This window comes from Xenopus laevis, chromosome 4S (assembly GCF_017654675.1).
Source record: "Xenopus laevis strain J_2021 chromosome 4S, Xenopus_laevis_v10.1, whole genome shotgun sequence".
Classification (NCBI taxonomy): Eukaryota; Metazoa; Chordata; class Amphibia; order Anura; family Pipidae; genus Xenopus; species Xenopus laevis.
In genome coordinates this window covers 27,827,314-27,843,245 of record NC_054378.1, presented here as the reverse complement: position 1 = coordinate 27,843,245, position 15,932 = coordinate 27,827,314, and the positions used below count along the sequence as shown (strand labels likewise).

The window sequence follows — 15,932 nt, the reverse complement described above, 5'->3', positions numbered from 1 at the left end:
ACCACATTTTCTAGACATAGAAATGACTATTGAAAAGGGAGAAATTGTAACAAATTTGTATCGTAAGCCAACGGATCGAAACAATCTGTTACATACAGGCAGCTTTCATAACCTGAAATGCATTAGAGGGATCCCAAAGGGCCAGCTATTGAGGGCAAGAAGGATAGCATCTAAGGAAGAAGGGTATGAGAAAGCTGCCCAAACCTTGAAATATAGATTTTTGGAAAAGGGATATGCCCCACAAGGACTGGAAAAACTGATAGAGGAGGTCAGGGAGATACCTAGAGAAGTCTTATTGAAAGAAAAGGAAAATAGAGTACAGCAGGAGAGGATTCCCTTTGTTAGCCAATTTGGCCAACAAAGTAGGGAGATTGAGTCTATTATTAAAAAATACGGGCCAATCCTGTGTACTGATAAGGCACTTTCTAGCATCTGTAAACAAGCACCAATGTTTTGCTATAGGAAAGGAAAGTCGATTAAAGATAAACTATGTAAAGCCGAACTAGAAACCAAATGCAGGATGCAAACAATCTTTCATAGTACCCCTCAAATCGGAACCTTTCCATGCTTAAATTGTGTATGCTGCTCGCCTGTCATTAAAGGGAAGTACATCAGCCATCCCACTAAAGGATATAAAGTCAACATGAAGACTTATGCTACATGTAATACAAGTTCACTGGTTTATTTATTGAAATGCCCCTGTGGGAAGGTCTATATAGGACAGACCTCAAGAAGTGCGAAGGAAAGAATAAAAGAACATAAAGGGAACATAAGAAACTTTACCCCAAACACTAGTACAGACACAGCAGTGTCTCAACATTTTGCTGAATACCACCATTATGTAGCACAACTGAGGTGGTTAGATGTAGAAGTGGTGAAACAACAAACAAGAGGAGGTGATAGAAAAAAAGCACTCCAGAGGGAAGCTATGTGGATAAAGAAATTGGATAGTATGCAGCCAGCAAGATTAAACGATCAATGGAGCGTGCAATGCTTCTTATAATAAGCTAATTAAATATATTCTGCTTTAAATCCACAGATACAAGTGAATCCGGCCCTAACCTTACAATAGATAAGAAAATAAGCTTACTGCTGAATGATAATTGGTTATATAGAGGGCTGTGTTTGACGTTGCAAATAGGTGACTTGAATTGAAACATTGTATGCGGATAAAGCATGTTACAAATGTGTCAAGCGAATACTCCAGTAGGCAAAATTTATTGCCGTACAAGGCTTTTAATTGTATATATGTTTTAATTAACCAGGTTGTTTTGAAGCCTACAACAGTGGTTGTCTAACCAGCACTTCTATGGTGATTAAAGGACAATAAGAAGACACAAGCACTTTGTACACTTTGGAGGAGTTTTAGTAATTGTTATTAATTGTTTTTAATAACCATTGTATAAGACACAGATTTGTTTGGATATCTAAATATGACGCAATAATGCACTTTTATAGTTGCACTAGACCCTGGGGGTAAATAATGGGTTAATTCCCTAAGCAAAGTTGTTACACTTACGCCCACCTCCCTTTTCCCCTCCCACCTATTTCCTATAAAGATAGTGTGTTAATGGTAACTTGTACACTTGACAAAGGGCATTTTTGCTCGAAACATGTTGTGTGAATGAAAGGATTTTTTGCAGCAAAGCTCACCTTGGTCTGTTGCACCAACTACACTTTCTAATGTGTCCCCATGTTTGGAGATGGATTCGAGTACTACTTTATTAACGTGCCTGGAATATGGAAAACTCCCCTGCCATAGAAGTGGCCTGTGTTAATATAATGCCTGATGTGCCACTGCTGAGAGTGATCCACCAGGGGGAGTTTCCAAAGAAGTTGCTGATGTGGAATTTTGTACTGCGCCATGCTCACCGTCACTACCCTGCTCAGTAGGGTTTAAACTGGTGAGTGCGCGAAAAAGACATAGGAGGCGTGCCAGACCAAACAGAGGAGGTGTCTCCAGAGTCATGGCGAGGCGCCCCAGTCTAGAAGATATTACCGCAGATCCCAACATTTTCAGGTCTGTTTCCCGAGTGCAACGAGTGATAAACTTTCGATTTTACCGAAAATGGGGCTATTTTATGCCCTATGCACCCTATGCTGTGGGTGTATGAGAGAGTGGCTGCATCTTATGAGGATTGGCTCATCGACGAAATCCTGAGGAAAGAGAAAATGCACCACAGGATTGGGAGTACCTGTGTTCTATTGAAAGAGAGTGGTGGTACGGCCATACCATTCTAAAGAATGCCGTCAAAAGCTGTGGGAAGTACAATCCCACCAAATATTTCTCATTGGAGGTCTATGAGGGAGATGGACAATGGGTGGACAAGCCTCACCCCAAGTATTACATCTTCTATGAGGACACCAAAGCCCGTTTCCTCCACACGATCTGAGGTTTTTGGAGGAATTTGTTCATACTCCACTGGGAGTGATTTTGCAGTTAATTTGAACTCGGTCCCTTTAAAGTGACTTGACTTTCTCAAGGGAAGGATTTTTCTGTTTCTACACTCCAGTTGGAGTTAATTCCAACAAACTAATAACATTCCAGTTAACACCTACCCGTTGGTAGGTTCATCCCATTTTCCCTTACCCTCCTAAGTGCATATACAAAAGGACTGTGGGTTCGGGTTCTTATATGGACTGGAATGCTAAAGTATTTGAGGAAAAATAGTATGTCTAACCTGTGCCTTTCTTTTCAGAGATTCACTGACCAAGGGTACCTGGACAGTACCCAAGAGTGGTTATATAATGTGATGAATGCTATGGTGTTGCAATAATGATATGCAATGTGGAGCTAATATAGGCACAGTCTAGTGACAGTAAACTGTTTTTCTATGATGCTGTTTCTTCCAGATATGCCATTGTACCTGGGTACAGTCAGGAGAGTGACCCCGAAGAGGTTATAATATAATGGCTAAATATCACTTTTTGATAAAGTGTTTGGTTTTAAAAGGTTTCTAGCAAGATGTACCTTAACTGCTTGTGTTCTATAAAAGGGGTTTCTAGCAAGATGTGCCTTAACTGCTTGTTTTTTCAAAAGGTTGCTCGCATGATGTGCCTTAACTGTTTGATTTTCAGGTTAACCAATTGCTCCCTGGTAGACCTATGGAGAGGCTACTAAGGGAATGTTAACCATACAGTAAATGCAATACTTGTGTTATTGTTGCAATGTATTTTTGTGCTTGTTATTTGAATATGTTCCTTGCCGAGACGTAAGGAATTCACCAGGGGGAGAATGTAGGGATGTGTAAAATAGCTATCCCCAGTATTATTTAGCAGGCGGTTTCCCTAGTGTTATAGACACCTAACTGGGTGCTAAAATACAGTTGGGAAGGGTAACTGTTTCCTATTCCTGCTTTAAGCTATGCCCCTTGTTGTTTCTCACAGTGACCAGCAGATGGCATTGTGCTAGAGTATAAAAGGCACTGAAGCCATGCTTTCAGTGTTCATCTTGTGCTGGCTCTAGCCTGTGTAGGAGGCAGAGCTCGAGTGGAACCTAGGTCAGGTCTAGTAAGAATAGGCTACTCACCTTTATAGGTCACTCTAGGAGTGACAGACAGTTAGATTATTTATCTGAGCATCTTGAGGCTCCTACGAGGATTGTAGTGGGATTAAGATCCCAGGGTACTAATTGCCCAGAAGTAGGGACTAAGTGTACAGACCTAGGGTAGATAGATTCCCCTCAAGTTCCACTTAGGAAAAAGGCTGAAAGCTGGGGGTACCTCCTCAAAGCTGCATGTATTATTCATATCTCTGAGGAGAATCATACTGACCAAAGGTGTTGTGAGTACTGCCTATTCAATGTACTGTATGAACCTGCAAATGTTCTGATTTATGTACACTCCACTGAGGATTGTATATTGTGCTCAATAAATCTGTTCTATGGTTAAGTTATAAGAACCACTGGCGCCCAATTATTTGCACCCTGAATACAGTTACAGTTGCACTACACCCTGCTTCCACCTCGCTGCAAAGGCTCACTCCCTAAGATTTTAAGGTCTCATCCGGAGCATATGTACTGGGAGTGAAGCTTATAGTAGAGTAAGGTGCACTCAATTTACTATAGCGCTACATACAGAATTCACCAAAGACATGCAATTCATGCACAAATGTAATTCAAGACTATTAAAATAAAATACTGCAGAGGTTGAATAAACATGATATTGATCATTGGACATAACTTAACCCAAAGCATGTAAAATACTTTTTATTATAAACTGCTACACGGTGGGGGAAGACTCAGCACACTATAATAACCTTTATACTTATTTATGCAAAACTATACACAATATTACACCTACACCTTCCTGTATAGTAATAAAGAGGTTAAGTATTAACATAATGCCTGTTTAATCAATCTAATTACAAATCTGTGTTTTGTGCAAATATTGGGAGAAGCTTTCGAAACACAAAATATCGTAATATTTTAATTAGGCTCATCAGCATATGATGAACACTACTTATTCCCCTCTGTCTCTAGGGGCACCTGTAAAAGTTGGGAACAGGCAGCTTATTTAGACTCACTGCTATGCTATAGTAATGACCCTCTAATGAAAAGAACAAATGTTGTTGTGTTAGTAATTAAGCTTGCTAACAGTTGTTAGAGGATGAAATTAGATTTATTTGCCCACCATTTTCTTGCTGATGAACCATCCACTATATGGAAATTGTTATAATTAACCCTAATTTGGTTGATGTGCACCTTTGGATGAGTAGTTCCCTCCGGACATGCCTATGTTAATTGTATAAGTAATAATTAGCACTTTAAACTAGCCTTTTCTGCCCTGACCCAAAACTCTTCACTTTTCTGCTTAAGCATTTAATTCAGGGACAATTAAGATAAAGCACACAACAGTAAAATACAAATTAAAAACACATTAGCTTAGTAATATACAAAAGCAAGCAAAAGTTGGCAGGAACAAGAGAAACCATTTGGTCAATATTTTCTTTTCTAGCCTCTCTCTATTTAGGCTACGAAAAACAACAACTTAAATAGATTCTGTCATGATTTTTATGGTGTCGTTTTTATCACTAAATTATACTGTGTACATTGCAAGTAATTCATTCTATCATTTAAAATGTTATTTTTTATATAACATTGGTGTGTATGTATCCATCTCAGGTAATTGCACCTGATCCTGTACTTTCACAAAGAGCCATCACTGCACAATGAAACGGCTTTCAGATTTCAAGTGCATTTTGCAAAAAAAAAACGATACTTATGTGACTGTTTTTTGTTTTTATTTCCAGAAAACCCAAGAAATTTCATATAGAAATAAAGATCCAAATTTCTTGCATCATTTGAATGTTCTTGCACTGTAATGGTTCATTCAGAATAATAAGGCTGATAATTATTTAATGGATTGTTAAAGATTAATATCTAGTATAAGTAATTCTAAAACAACTGGACTTGCTGAGTAATCATTGAAGACGTTTCACTACTCATCCGAGCAGCTTATTCAGTTCAACTGACTAGTATGGGAAGTCCTTGGCATATAAACTCTTCCACTAATCACAATGGCACATTGTAACTCTTCAGAGAGGTGGCATCTGAAACTCACAGAGGAATGATTCTGTGGGTTACTGTGATATGATTACCCAGTGTCAGACTGGCCCACCGGGATACCAGAAAATGCTCGGTGGCCCCTCCTGCTTCTAAACATTTGGCTTATTTCATGGCCATTCCCTATTTACTTAACATAGAGGCTAAATTGATGGAATAATAGGTTATAGTATGTAAAGAAAAGAGACTAGGAGAACAGAGGAGAGGAAGAAAATAGAACTGAGAGTAGGCACCCGGTCTAAGGTTTTTTGGTAGGCCCCTGGTGTCCCAGTCTGACACTGGGATTACCAATTTGTCATGCAAACATAAGTAACACATGTTTCTAGGAGTTGCATGACACATTGGTAATCCTATCACAGTTACCCCATGGAATCACATCTCTGTGAGTTTCAGATGTCACCTCTCTGAAGAGTTACAATGTGCCATTGTGATTGTCAGGACTTGCAGGGTTTCGAACTCTGGACTTTGTGCTGAGTTACATGTGCACTTACCTGTCATGCCACTGGAGGTGCTTAGTCTTGTTTTGTTCTTTATTTGTGTTCCTGATATACTCCAGTCTTCTGCTTTACCTCTCCGCCCATCTCATTATCCCCATCTGTTTCTCATGATCCAATCCTGACCCTTTAACTGGGTAATGCCCAGTGCTTGGTCATTAAGCTGTTTGCATGACCTTGCTGTTCCTGTATTCATCTGATCCTGTTCCAAGTTCTAGTGACCCGCCCTTTTCCAAGTTCCTGCCTTGTTCCTGTACCCTGGTGCCCAACCTTGTTCTGCTTGTGGATTCCCCGGTTCTGACTCCTGGCCTGTCCCTCCTGGCCTGTCCATTTGTCTGCCATCTGTCCTTACTCTTTGGCCTGTTTCTGGACTGTATCCCTGCCTGCCGCTTTCTACTACAAGTTTGTATATACTTTGTGAGCACCATGAGTTGTAATCACTTCTAAGTTTATTAAATATATTTCACCATTATCATGGATTTGGATCTCTGTAATGCTGTGTATGTTTACACCCCAGGTTACCCAGTCTTCTGGCTCCCAACTTCCTGGTACTCCACAACGTCTACCCAGGGAAGACTTGACAGTTATTGGATTACTAGAAGGGTTTATATGCCGAGGACTTCCCATACCAGTTAGTTGAACTGAAGAAGCTGCTTGGATGAGTAGTGAAACATCCTCAATGATTACCCAGCAAGTCCAGTTGTTTTAGAATTACTTATACTAGATATACCATGACCTAGATGAATGAAAATCTTTATAGTTAAATATGAATGTCACTGTAAGAATCAAAACATTCTTTCACACAGTGACAAGTTGGCTACAGGTTAAGACTATACAGTTACACATGCCCACTGACTGTTGGACCAAGCTGTAATTACTCCAAATAGTCTTTCATTATTTGGTGTTACTGTTCCTTTAAGAGTTATCATTAATAGATTCAATCCAAGCTTCATGACTTGCCATGTCCTGGTAGACTTCATTCCCCTACTGCTCATAGTACTTCAGCTGTATATATACATATATCTTGTTTGTTAAAATAAAAGTCATACAACCATTTAAGTGCTAACATTCAGTGCACAAGTTTAGTTAGAAGTTTAAAATTTTGGTTCAGGTTCAAAGAAGTGAAGATCTATAGTAAAATCAGACTTTTTTACAAAGTTTCTGGAGGAAACTTTGGGCAACTTAGATGTATGTTGGTCATACCACCAGCAAATTTCCCATGCCACTGCCATTAAATACACAACTAGCTACCAATCAAATTCTTGCCTGCAACACATGAGCTAAGCAATTCAGAACATACATAACAAAGTAGGCTAAGGAAAAGTAACACTTTCAAATAATGGAATTGCAAGTCTGTGTTCCAAATTGGGCACTAAAGAGAGAATAAGTTTAGTCTATCCCAGCATAACTCCAGAAGGGCAAGGGAGGCGAAATCATTATAAGAGCCGAGGAGAACAGTGCTCCACCAGGAATTCATTCTTTGTGTAGGAGCCCAATTAAAGATTCTTAAACAGTCAAATCATCAAGTACTAGACAACCATAAGTAAAAATGCATGTGAGTCATGAAGGGTGACCTGATTAACTGGGCTTTTTCGAGTAAGTCAGCTCCAGTTTGGAGAAGTAGCATTAGATAATCTTGAATAGCCATATGATCTGCTTTAATTTAAAATATTAAATGGAACCTTGCTTATCCAAAAGCAGGAGGGTTTCTGGTAAATCATGAGTATGTTATGGCACAAATAACATTGATATAAGACAGGAATGCTGTAAATGCACCCGTGTTTTGGCAGTGTTTTTGGGAGTTATGGATTTTGTGCAAGGTTATCCAGATTTTGTTCTCTCCTGAATATTGTAAAAGATTTAGACATGTTGCATTTATCTCAAGAAAAGTATTTAAAAGCAAACGCATAAAAGAAAACGAATAGTGTAGCATCATATATCTTTGGTAGGATGTAAGGTATAGCGTGAGAAATCCTTTGGGGGAACCAAGAAACCACTGTGTGGTTGTTTGTGTATGGTGCAAAAGACCCTACTTGCATATGGTGACTTCAACCCCTGGTGGTCCTCAGACCACAGGTCAATAGCATTAATTGGGGTGGCAGACTTATTACTCAGCAGCTGTTCTCTCATGGAATGAATATGCTTCTCCTAATTTGGTTCAAGTGTGCTTCAAAAGCGGACCAGGCTCCTTGCAGCCCCGGGTGCAAGCTGTACCCCCTGCCAGGGCAAACTCTGCATAAATCCAATGAAAACAGCAGCACTCTGGTATTATTGGGAAAAGTGAAAAAAAAGGCATTTTAAGTAAAGTTTTTCCCTTTTGCCAATAATACGGGAGTGCTGCTGTTTTCATTGAATATGCATATTCGTGCACATATTCCTGCTGAATCTGCTGATGCTGTTCTAGTACTAGAGTGTTATATAGAAGGCTTCATGTTGAATGTGCTGTTTCTCTGCTACTTTATCTTACTGTGTTATAGAGTTTCCTTCCTATTCAGCATTACAGCAATTACTCCTACAGCTACTTATCTGTGTGTTTCTTTATATTCCATGGACACAACAGATTATATACACTACATATACTTACATATATATACTTACATACATAATAATAATTACAGCAAATATTGTACATGCTAGTTATAGTGTATTTCTCTCTGAGTAAAATGGATCATTCCAGACATTGTTCAGAACAGAGTAGTTTGATTAAAAACTTGAAAGACGTGGAAGAAAATGGAAAACGACCATTCAAATGGATAGAAGAATAGGCAAACTGACAAAGACCAATTATCAGCTCCAGGTCTAAAGTTACCTGTGAGTACTGTTACAATTAGAAGTTGCCTATATGAAGACAGGTTATGGGGAAGAAGCCCTCGAAAGTCCCACTGTTAAAAAAAAAAAAAAAGATGTGCTGAGGCGGTTACAATTTGACAAAAAACACATTGGCTGGCATAAAGAGAAATGGTGATTCTTCTTTTTGGGTCTAGGGAACACAGATAGTTAGCCAGATGACCCCAAACACTGAATTTAAGCCACAGTACACTGTGAAGACAGTGAAGCATGGTGGCGCAAGCATCATGATACGGGGATTTTTCTCATACTATGGTGTTTATTGCATAACAGGGAATATGGATCAATTTCAATATATCAAAATACTTGGAAGAGGTTATGTTGCCTTATGCCAACGAGGAAATGACCTTGAAATGGGTGTTTCAATAAGACAACGACCCCAAACACACCAGTAAACAAGCAACATCTTGGTTCCAGAACAACAAGATTGTTGTTATGGAGTGGCCTGCACAATCCCCGGATATTAATGCAATGGAAAACATGTGACATCAAAAATGCTGTTTCTAAGTCGGCCCTACCTGTCAGTGCAGGACGACTGGGGGTTAACTTGCTCCTCTCTGGAGGCAGGACAAACTCTTGCTTCTTGAGACTCCTCCTTCCTGTTATCTCCACCTCCTCTCCAGTTTTTAGTTTGTCCTGCCTTGGAGGCAGCAAATTTCTCCTTCTCCTGCATATTATGTATATAACCAGTATGTGTGCTCTCTGACTTATATATCATTATATCTCTCAGATTGAGCCCTGCTACGACTTGGGAATGGACAGCATTTCTCCATACGTGACATTCAGACTGGTTGAGCCCTTCACTGCGTGCTCCCCCTGTCACATTTTAAGGCCTGGTTGAGCCCGCTCAGAGCGCTCCCATCACTAGGCGGTTGTTCCTTCGAGGGCCTAGCATCCCTGGTTAAACCGCATAAGTGCTCCCTTATTATCCGGGTTGAGCCTACCAGTCTTACGGCAAGCAGAGGTAAAGTGGACGCACAAACCGCTTACAGCGGTAGCAGTGACGGGCCTTTAGAACGTATGCGTTCCATCGCCGCGCACTTGCGTTCCACTTGCGCTCCATTGCGGTCTGCCTCTGTTTCGCGCCCTTTGATGTGGGCGGCCACAATTCTTGCCGCGCACTGTCCGGCGGCCATATTGGTCTGTTTCACGGAGCAGTAAGACGCATACCAGCATACTCCACACTATCCGGTTTCAAATACACCTGCAACCGGTAAGCAACTCACGGCACTATCGCCTCATTATACCACGGTCTGCACTATGGCCTCTGCGGACGAGGATTTAGTTTCCTTAATAGAAGAGATTGATTTGCCAGATAGGCACCGCAAGCTAAAGGCAAAAATTAAAAAGGCCCCCAAAGCTTCTGGGAAGCGTAAGGAACGCTCACGATCCCCTTCTCCAGCGCAATCTGCATTGCAAACTACAGGTGCACCACCTAGTCATTGTGGCATAACGACAGCACTAATACATGCCACTCAGGACTCACAGACACAGGGTCAGACTCCATTATCTGTATCTCCTGTTCAGCCTTCAGGTTCAGTACAGGCTCCAGCACAGAGTCAAGCATCCCCTGATTTCTCACAATTTCTGTCATGGTTTCAGTCCACCATTCGGTCTACTCTGGACCAGGCAGTTATCAAACAGCCAGACCCTACCCCTACGTTGGGAGGGAAGAAAAAGAGGAAACGTTCCCCTTCTCCTTCTTCAGAAGAGGACCTTGCATCCGCATCTAACTTTTCCCCTAAAGAATCTGATTCATATTCCTCTTCCGAAGAGGGAGCCTTATCTGACTCGCAATCTACATCCTCAGAGGAGACTTCCAAACAACCGGAAGAAGTTAAAGATCTCCTCAAATACATTTTTTCAACGCTAGAGATTAAAGAGGAACAGATTTCCCTTTCAAAAGCAGATCGGGTGTTAGGCAATTCATCCAAACGACCTCGATCTTTTCCTGTCTGTAAATCTACTACTAAACTGATTGACGCCGAATGGGCGCAACCAGATAAGAAGGGTAATATACCTCCAAAGTTTTTCAACACTTATCCTGTTCAGGAAGAATTTAAAATATGGGATAAGATTCCAAAAGTTGATCCACCCATTGTTAGGCTCTCTCGGCACACCATGCTACCAGCTGAGGATGCCGGTTCCCTACGGGACCCAATGGATAAAAAGATGGACTATGTTCTAAAGAAGGATTTTCAAAGCTCTGCAGCCATATTAAGGCCGGCAGCAGCCACAGCCACAGTTGCTAAAACAGCAAAATATTGGTGCCAAGAACTAAGCCAGTCTCCACCTACTGACCCGCAACAATTTGTACAAGCTGTGGAGCGAATCAAGTCAGCCTTGACTTTCTTAGGGGATGCTACTCTAGACATAACGAAGCTAGCGGCCAGAGCATCGGCAGCATCAGTGGCAGCCCGTAGAGCTCTTTGGCTCCGCCATTGGGCGGGTGACGTAGCGTCAAAGAACAGACTCACCTCCTTAAAATTTTCCGGTTCACAATTGTTTGGCCCGGAGCTGAAGCAAATTATTTCGGAGGTCACAGGAGGTAAAGGTTCCTTTCTTCCCCAGGCCAAACGCCCAAGACGGGAATTCCATAGGCGAAATTATCACCATAAATCATGGTCCCCCAGCACCATAAAACAGTCTAGGCCACCTAGACAACAGCATCAAGGGCAACCCAATAGACGCTACAGATCTACCTGGCAATCCTCTTGGCATAACCAGCAAAAATTTACCAAGAAACCTATCTCTGCAAAAGGTCAGGATTCCTGACTACGTTTCACTAACACCAGCTATTCCGCAGGTCGGAGGAAGGTTACAAAACTTTGCACACGTTTGGCAACACTCTATCACAGACCCCTGGGTCCTCGGTATTATCACCAACGGTTACAGGATACCATTTTTGACAAGGCGGCCAATGGCCAGATTTGTTCCTTCCTCCATTCCACTGCACAGCGAAAAAAAACAAAGCTCTACACAACATTCTTGCAGAACTTATCGAAAGCAAAGTCATCGCTCAAGTGCCAGAACGGCAGCGCTTTACCGGGTTCTATTCGAACCTTTTTCTCGTTCCCAAAAAGACGGAGGTTACCGACCAGTCCTAAACCTTCGCCCCCTCAACCGATTCGTGAGGTACGAAAGATTCAAGATGGAATCCTTGCCTTCCATCATCAAAAGCCTACGACCAGCCGCATGGATGTCGAAAATCTACATCAAAGACGCGTACCTTCACATCCCAATTCACGAAGATCACCAGTGCTTTCTAAGGTTCGCCATTGCCCACGCACACTTTCAATTTCAGGCACTACCATTTGGCCTATCCTCGGCTCCTCGTATTTTTACGAAAGTCCTCAATGCACTCCTGGCCACCTTGAGAACTCAGGGTGTTCATGTGACAGCTTATCTCGACGACCTCCTCATATCAGCAGGTTCAAAAGCAACAGCCGAACAACATACTCGGACTTGTTTACAGACTCTGCAACTTCATGGTTGGCTCGTCAATCATCGAAAAAGTCGACTTGTTCCATCTCGAAACATAGAGTTCTTGGGCATGGCCATAGACACAACACTATGCAAAGTCTCTCTTCCGGACTCCAAGGCCTTAACCCTCAGAGCCACAGCACTACAACTGATCAGAGACGAATGCACAACGGCGCAAGACATTCTCCGGTTACTAGGCCTCATGGCAGCAAGCATAGAGGCTCTACCATACGCAAAGTTTCATCTCCGCCCGTTACAGTGTTTCTTTCTACGCCACTGGAACAAGAATCATCAAGACCTCTCACAACCATTCACCCTTTCAACTCAGACCAAGACCAGTCTGCTATGGTGGACATCATTGCCCCGCCTACGGCGAGGTCGAATCTGGGACAGACCAGTTCAGGAAGTGATCTAGCAGGCTGGGGGGCATCGTGGCCCCCAAGAGTCTGCCAAGGGAAATGGTCATCTCAAGAGACCAGATTGCACATCAACAATCTGGAACTCAGAGCAGTCTTCAATGCCCTACAACATTGGCAGCAGTATCTAGCCACCAAGCACGTTCGTATACAATCGGACAACGGAACCACAGTGGCATATCTCAACCGCCAAGGGGGCACCAGAAGTGCAACTGCGCTGCGGGAGGTGACACAAATCATGGCATGGGCGGAACAGAACGATGTCCTCATCACGGCTATCTTCATACCAGGGGTGCAAAACTGGCAGGCCGATTACCTCAGCCGGCACACCCTGGACCCCGGGGAATGGCAATTGAATCCGGAGATATTTCAAGCAATATCAAACAGGTGGGGGACCCCATCTGTAGACATGATGGCTTCCAGATTCAACACGCAACTTCCACGATTCTATGCAAGAATCCGCGACTACAAGGCGGAAAGAGTGGACGCGTTAGTGAGTCCGTGGGACTGCCACCTCGCATACGTGTTCCCTCCCATTCCACTCATTCCCAAGGTCATTCAAAAGATAAGAATGGAAAACGTCTCCACAATTCTGATAGCACCATGGTGGCCTCGACGCACGTGGTTCGCGGATCTCATTCAGTTGTCGCAAGCAGAACCATGGATCCTCCCTCAGATTCCCAACCTTCTATCTCAGGGACCGGCAGTGGCGAACAACATTCATCAACTAAAATTGACTGCATGGCTATTGAATCCCAGCTGTGGCGGAACAGGGGATTCTCTCCAGCGGTCACAACTACGCTGTTAGCCGCCCGCAAAGCTTCTACGGCAAGATCTTACTATCGGGTTTGGCAGAGGTTCCTTGGTTGGTCAGAGTCCCATCACTTAGACTGGAAGGTCTGTCGATCACCACAAATATTGGAATTTTTGCAACATGGGCTGGATAAAGGTCTTAGTGTCTCAGCATTGAAGGTTCAGCTGTCGGCCCTTTCCTCCCTTTACCAGACTCAATGGGCAATCTTGCCGGAGTTCAGGCAATATTTTTTTTTTTTTTTCAACTTTTTATTTATTAAGCAGACAAAGATATCTTCCATATGTAGGTAACATGCAGTGTTATACTTTTGTAATGCCGACAATATCACATTATCTGAGTAGATTTTGCATGTACATTTCAGTCTGCTGTTTTCATAACAGTAAGAAATATCAAAGAAGAAGAGTTCAGGCAATATTTTCAAGCACTTTTGCACCTTTATCCTCCACATAGGAACCCAGTTCCGCCTTGGGACTTGAATCTTGTCTTGGGAGCTCTTCAGCAGGCCCCGTTTGAACCTATGGATACGGTGGACATCAAATATGTTTCTTGGAAAGTAGCATTTTTACTTGCAATCTGCTCAGGGCGCAGGGTCTCCGATCTCACGGCCTTGTCCTACAAACAACCTTGGTTAATTTTTCATCAGGATAAAGCGGTGCTACGCACGGTGCCATCTTACCTTCCGAAAGTAACATCTGCATTCCACATTAACCAAGAAATTGTCCTTCCATCATTTTGCCCGAAGCCGTCCAGTCCTGCTGAAAGACAACTTCATAAACTTGATCCAGTCAGAGCTTTGAAGTTTTATCTCAAGAGATCTTCACTATTCAGGAAGGCAGATGCTTTATTGGTTCTTTTTGGCTCCACTAAGATGGGTCAGCCTGCTTCTAGAGCTACTCTAGCTAGATGGATAGTCTCCACTATTTCAGAATCATATACTAGAGTTGGTCAGGGCATTCCCTCTAATCTTAAGGCCCATTCTACCAGGAAGATCAGTGCTTCCTGGGCACTTCAAAATTCAGCTTCTCCAGATATGTTATGTAAGGCAGCCACCTGGAGTTCTCTACACACATTTTCCAAATTTTATAAATTGGATGTTCTCGCCTCTTCAGAAGGGGTTTTTGGCAGGAAGGTGCTACAAGCAGCAGTAGCATCTACTTAGTTCCTGCATAGTCTGATCCGTACACTACAGTTTGTTCAGTTAAGTTAGTTTTTTGCCCACCCTCTTTTTAGGACGGCTCTGGGACATCCCCAGTCGTCCTGCACTGACAGGTAGGGCCGACTTAGAAAAGGAGATTTTCTTACCTGAAAAATCTTTTTCTAGTAGGCCCGTACTGTCAGTGCAGCATCCCGCCCATTGGTGGAGTGCCGGTTTTTGTTTTTGCTGCTCGTCTGTATATAGTTAGGTCAGTTAGGTTAACCATCTCCACCGACAGGCTTTATAATAAACTGGAGAGGAGGTGGAGATAACAGGAAGGAGGAGTCTCAAGAAGCAAGAGTTTGTCCTGCCTCCAGAGAGGAGCAAGTTAACCCCCAGTCGTCCTGCACTGACAGTACGGGCCTACTAGAAAAAGATTTTTCAGGTAAGAAAATCTCCTTTTCTGAGGCAAAACCAGGAAATACAGAAAAATTTTGGAATGTAACAGGTGCCAGAAGTCTCCATGCAACACAGCAGTTCTCAGAAACAGTCGTTATACAACTAAATATTAGTTCAGTGAGTCAAATAAAAGCAAAACCTTGAAGCCAATACTATGATAGATGTAAAAATGGTTTAATTTCTGGTGTCAGTATCTCTTTAAGCCCCTGGTCACAGCAGAAAGATTCCGATTTCATAAGTGAAACCAGCAAGAGGGTGAGATCGTTTTCTGGGTTTGCAGCAGAGTTAAAGAAACTGGCAGAACACTGTGATTTTAAGTATGGACTGAATGATGCACTAAGGGACAGATATGTATGTGGATTATGCAGTGAAAAGGCTGCTAACAGAGGATAACACTAGTTTTAAATGAGCTATAGAAATTGCAGTATCAATGGAGACCGCAGTAAAGGACATATTCAAATTACAGAACAGAAAGCAGAAACACTAGAGAAAGCAGCAACTGAAGTGCATAGACTAGGTGCAGGCCAAAATAAGGATATTCTACCCAAAATGCAGGATCTTGCTACAGGTGTGGCAAAGGATTCCATAATGCTGCAACCTGTAAATTTAAGAGTGCTTACTGCAGAAAATGTAATAAAAAGGGTCATATCCAGGCAGTATGCCTAAGCGACAGGAGTTTCCCTGTTCCAAAACAGCCTATTACAAATATACTGTACATGAT

At 42.3% G+C, this 15,932-nt stretch overlaps 1 protein-coding gene across 1 annotated transcript; it reads left to right on the top strand.

Annotated features, from left to right (window-relative positions):
* Positions 1 to 12,803: 12,803 nt before the first annotated feature.
* LOC121393209 lies at positions 12,804 to 15,139 on the top strand. The gene is made up of 2 exons (XM_041561098.1): positions 12,804 to 13,837; positions 14,026 to 15,139. The coding sequence occupies exons 1-2, from the start codon at positions 12,846 to 12,848 to the stop codon at positions 14,774 to 14,776; spliced, it is 1,743 nt and encodes a 580-aa protein (XP_041417032.1). The 5' UTR covers positions 12,804 to 12,845; the 3' UTR covers positions 14,777 to 15,139.
* The last annotated feature ends 793 nt before the right edge of the window (positions 15,140 to 15,932 follow it).

Bases quoted from the DNA above. Each gene is read 5' to 3' on its own strand.
- LOC121393209 (XM_041561098.1), top strand. From the start codon at position 12,846: ATGGTCATCTCAAGAGACCAGATTGCACATCAACAATCTGGAACTCAG. The intron at 13,838-14,025 runs GCAATATTTTTT...AGAAGAGTTCAG, and splicing joins GCAATCTTGCCGGAGTTCAG to GCAATATTTTCAAGCACTTT.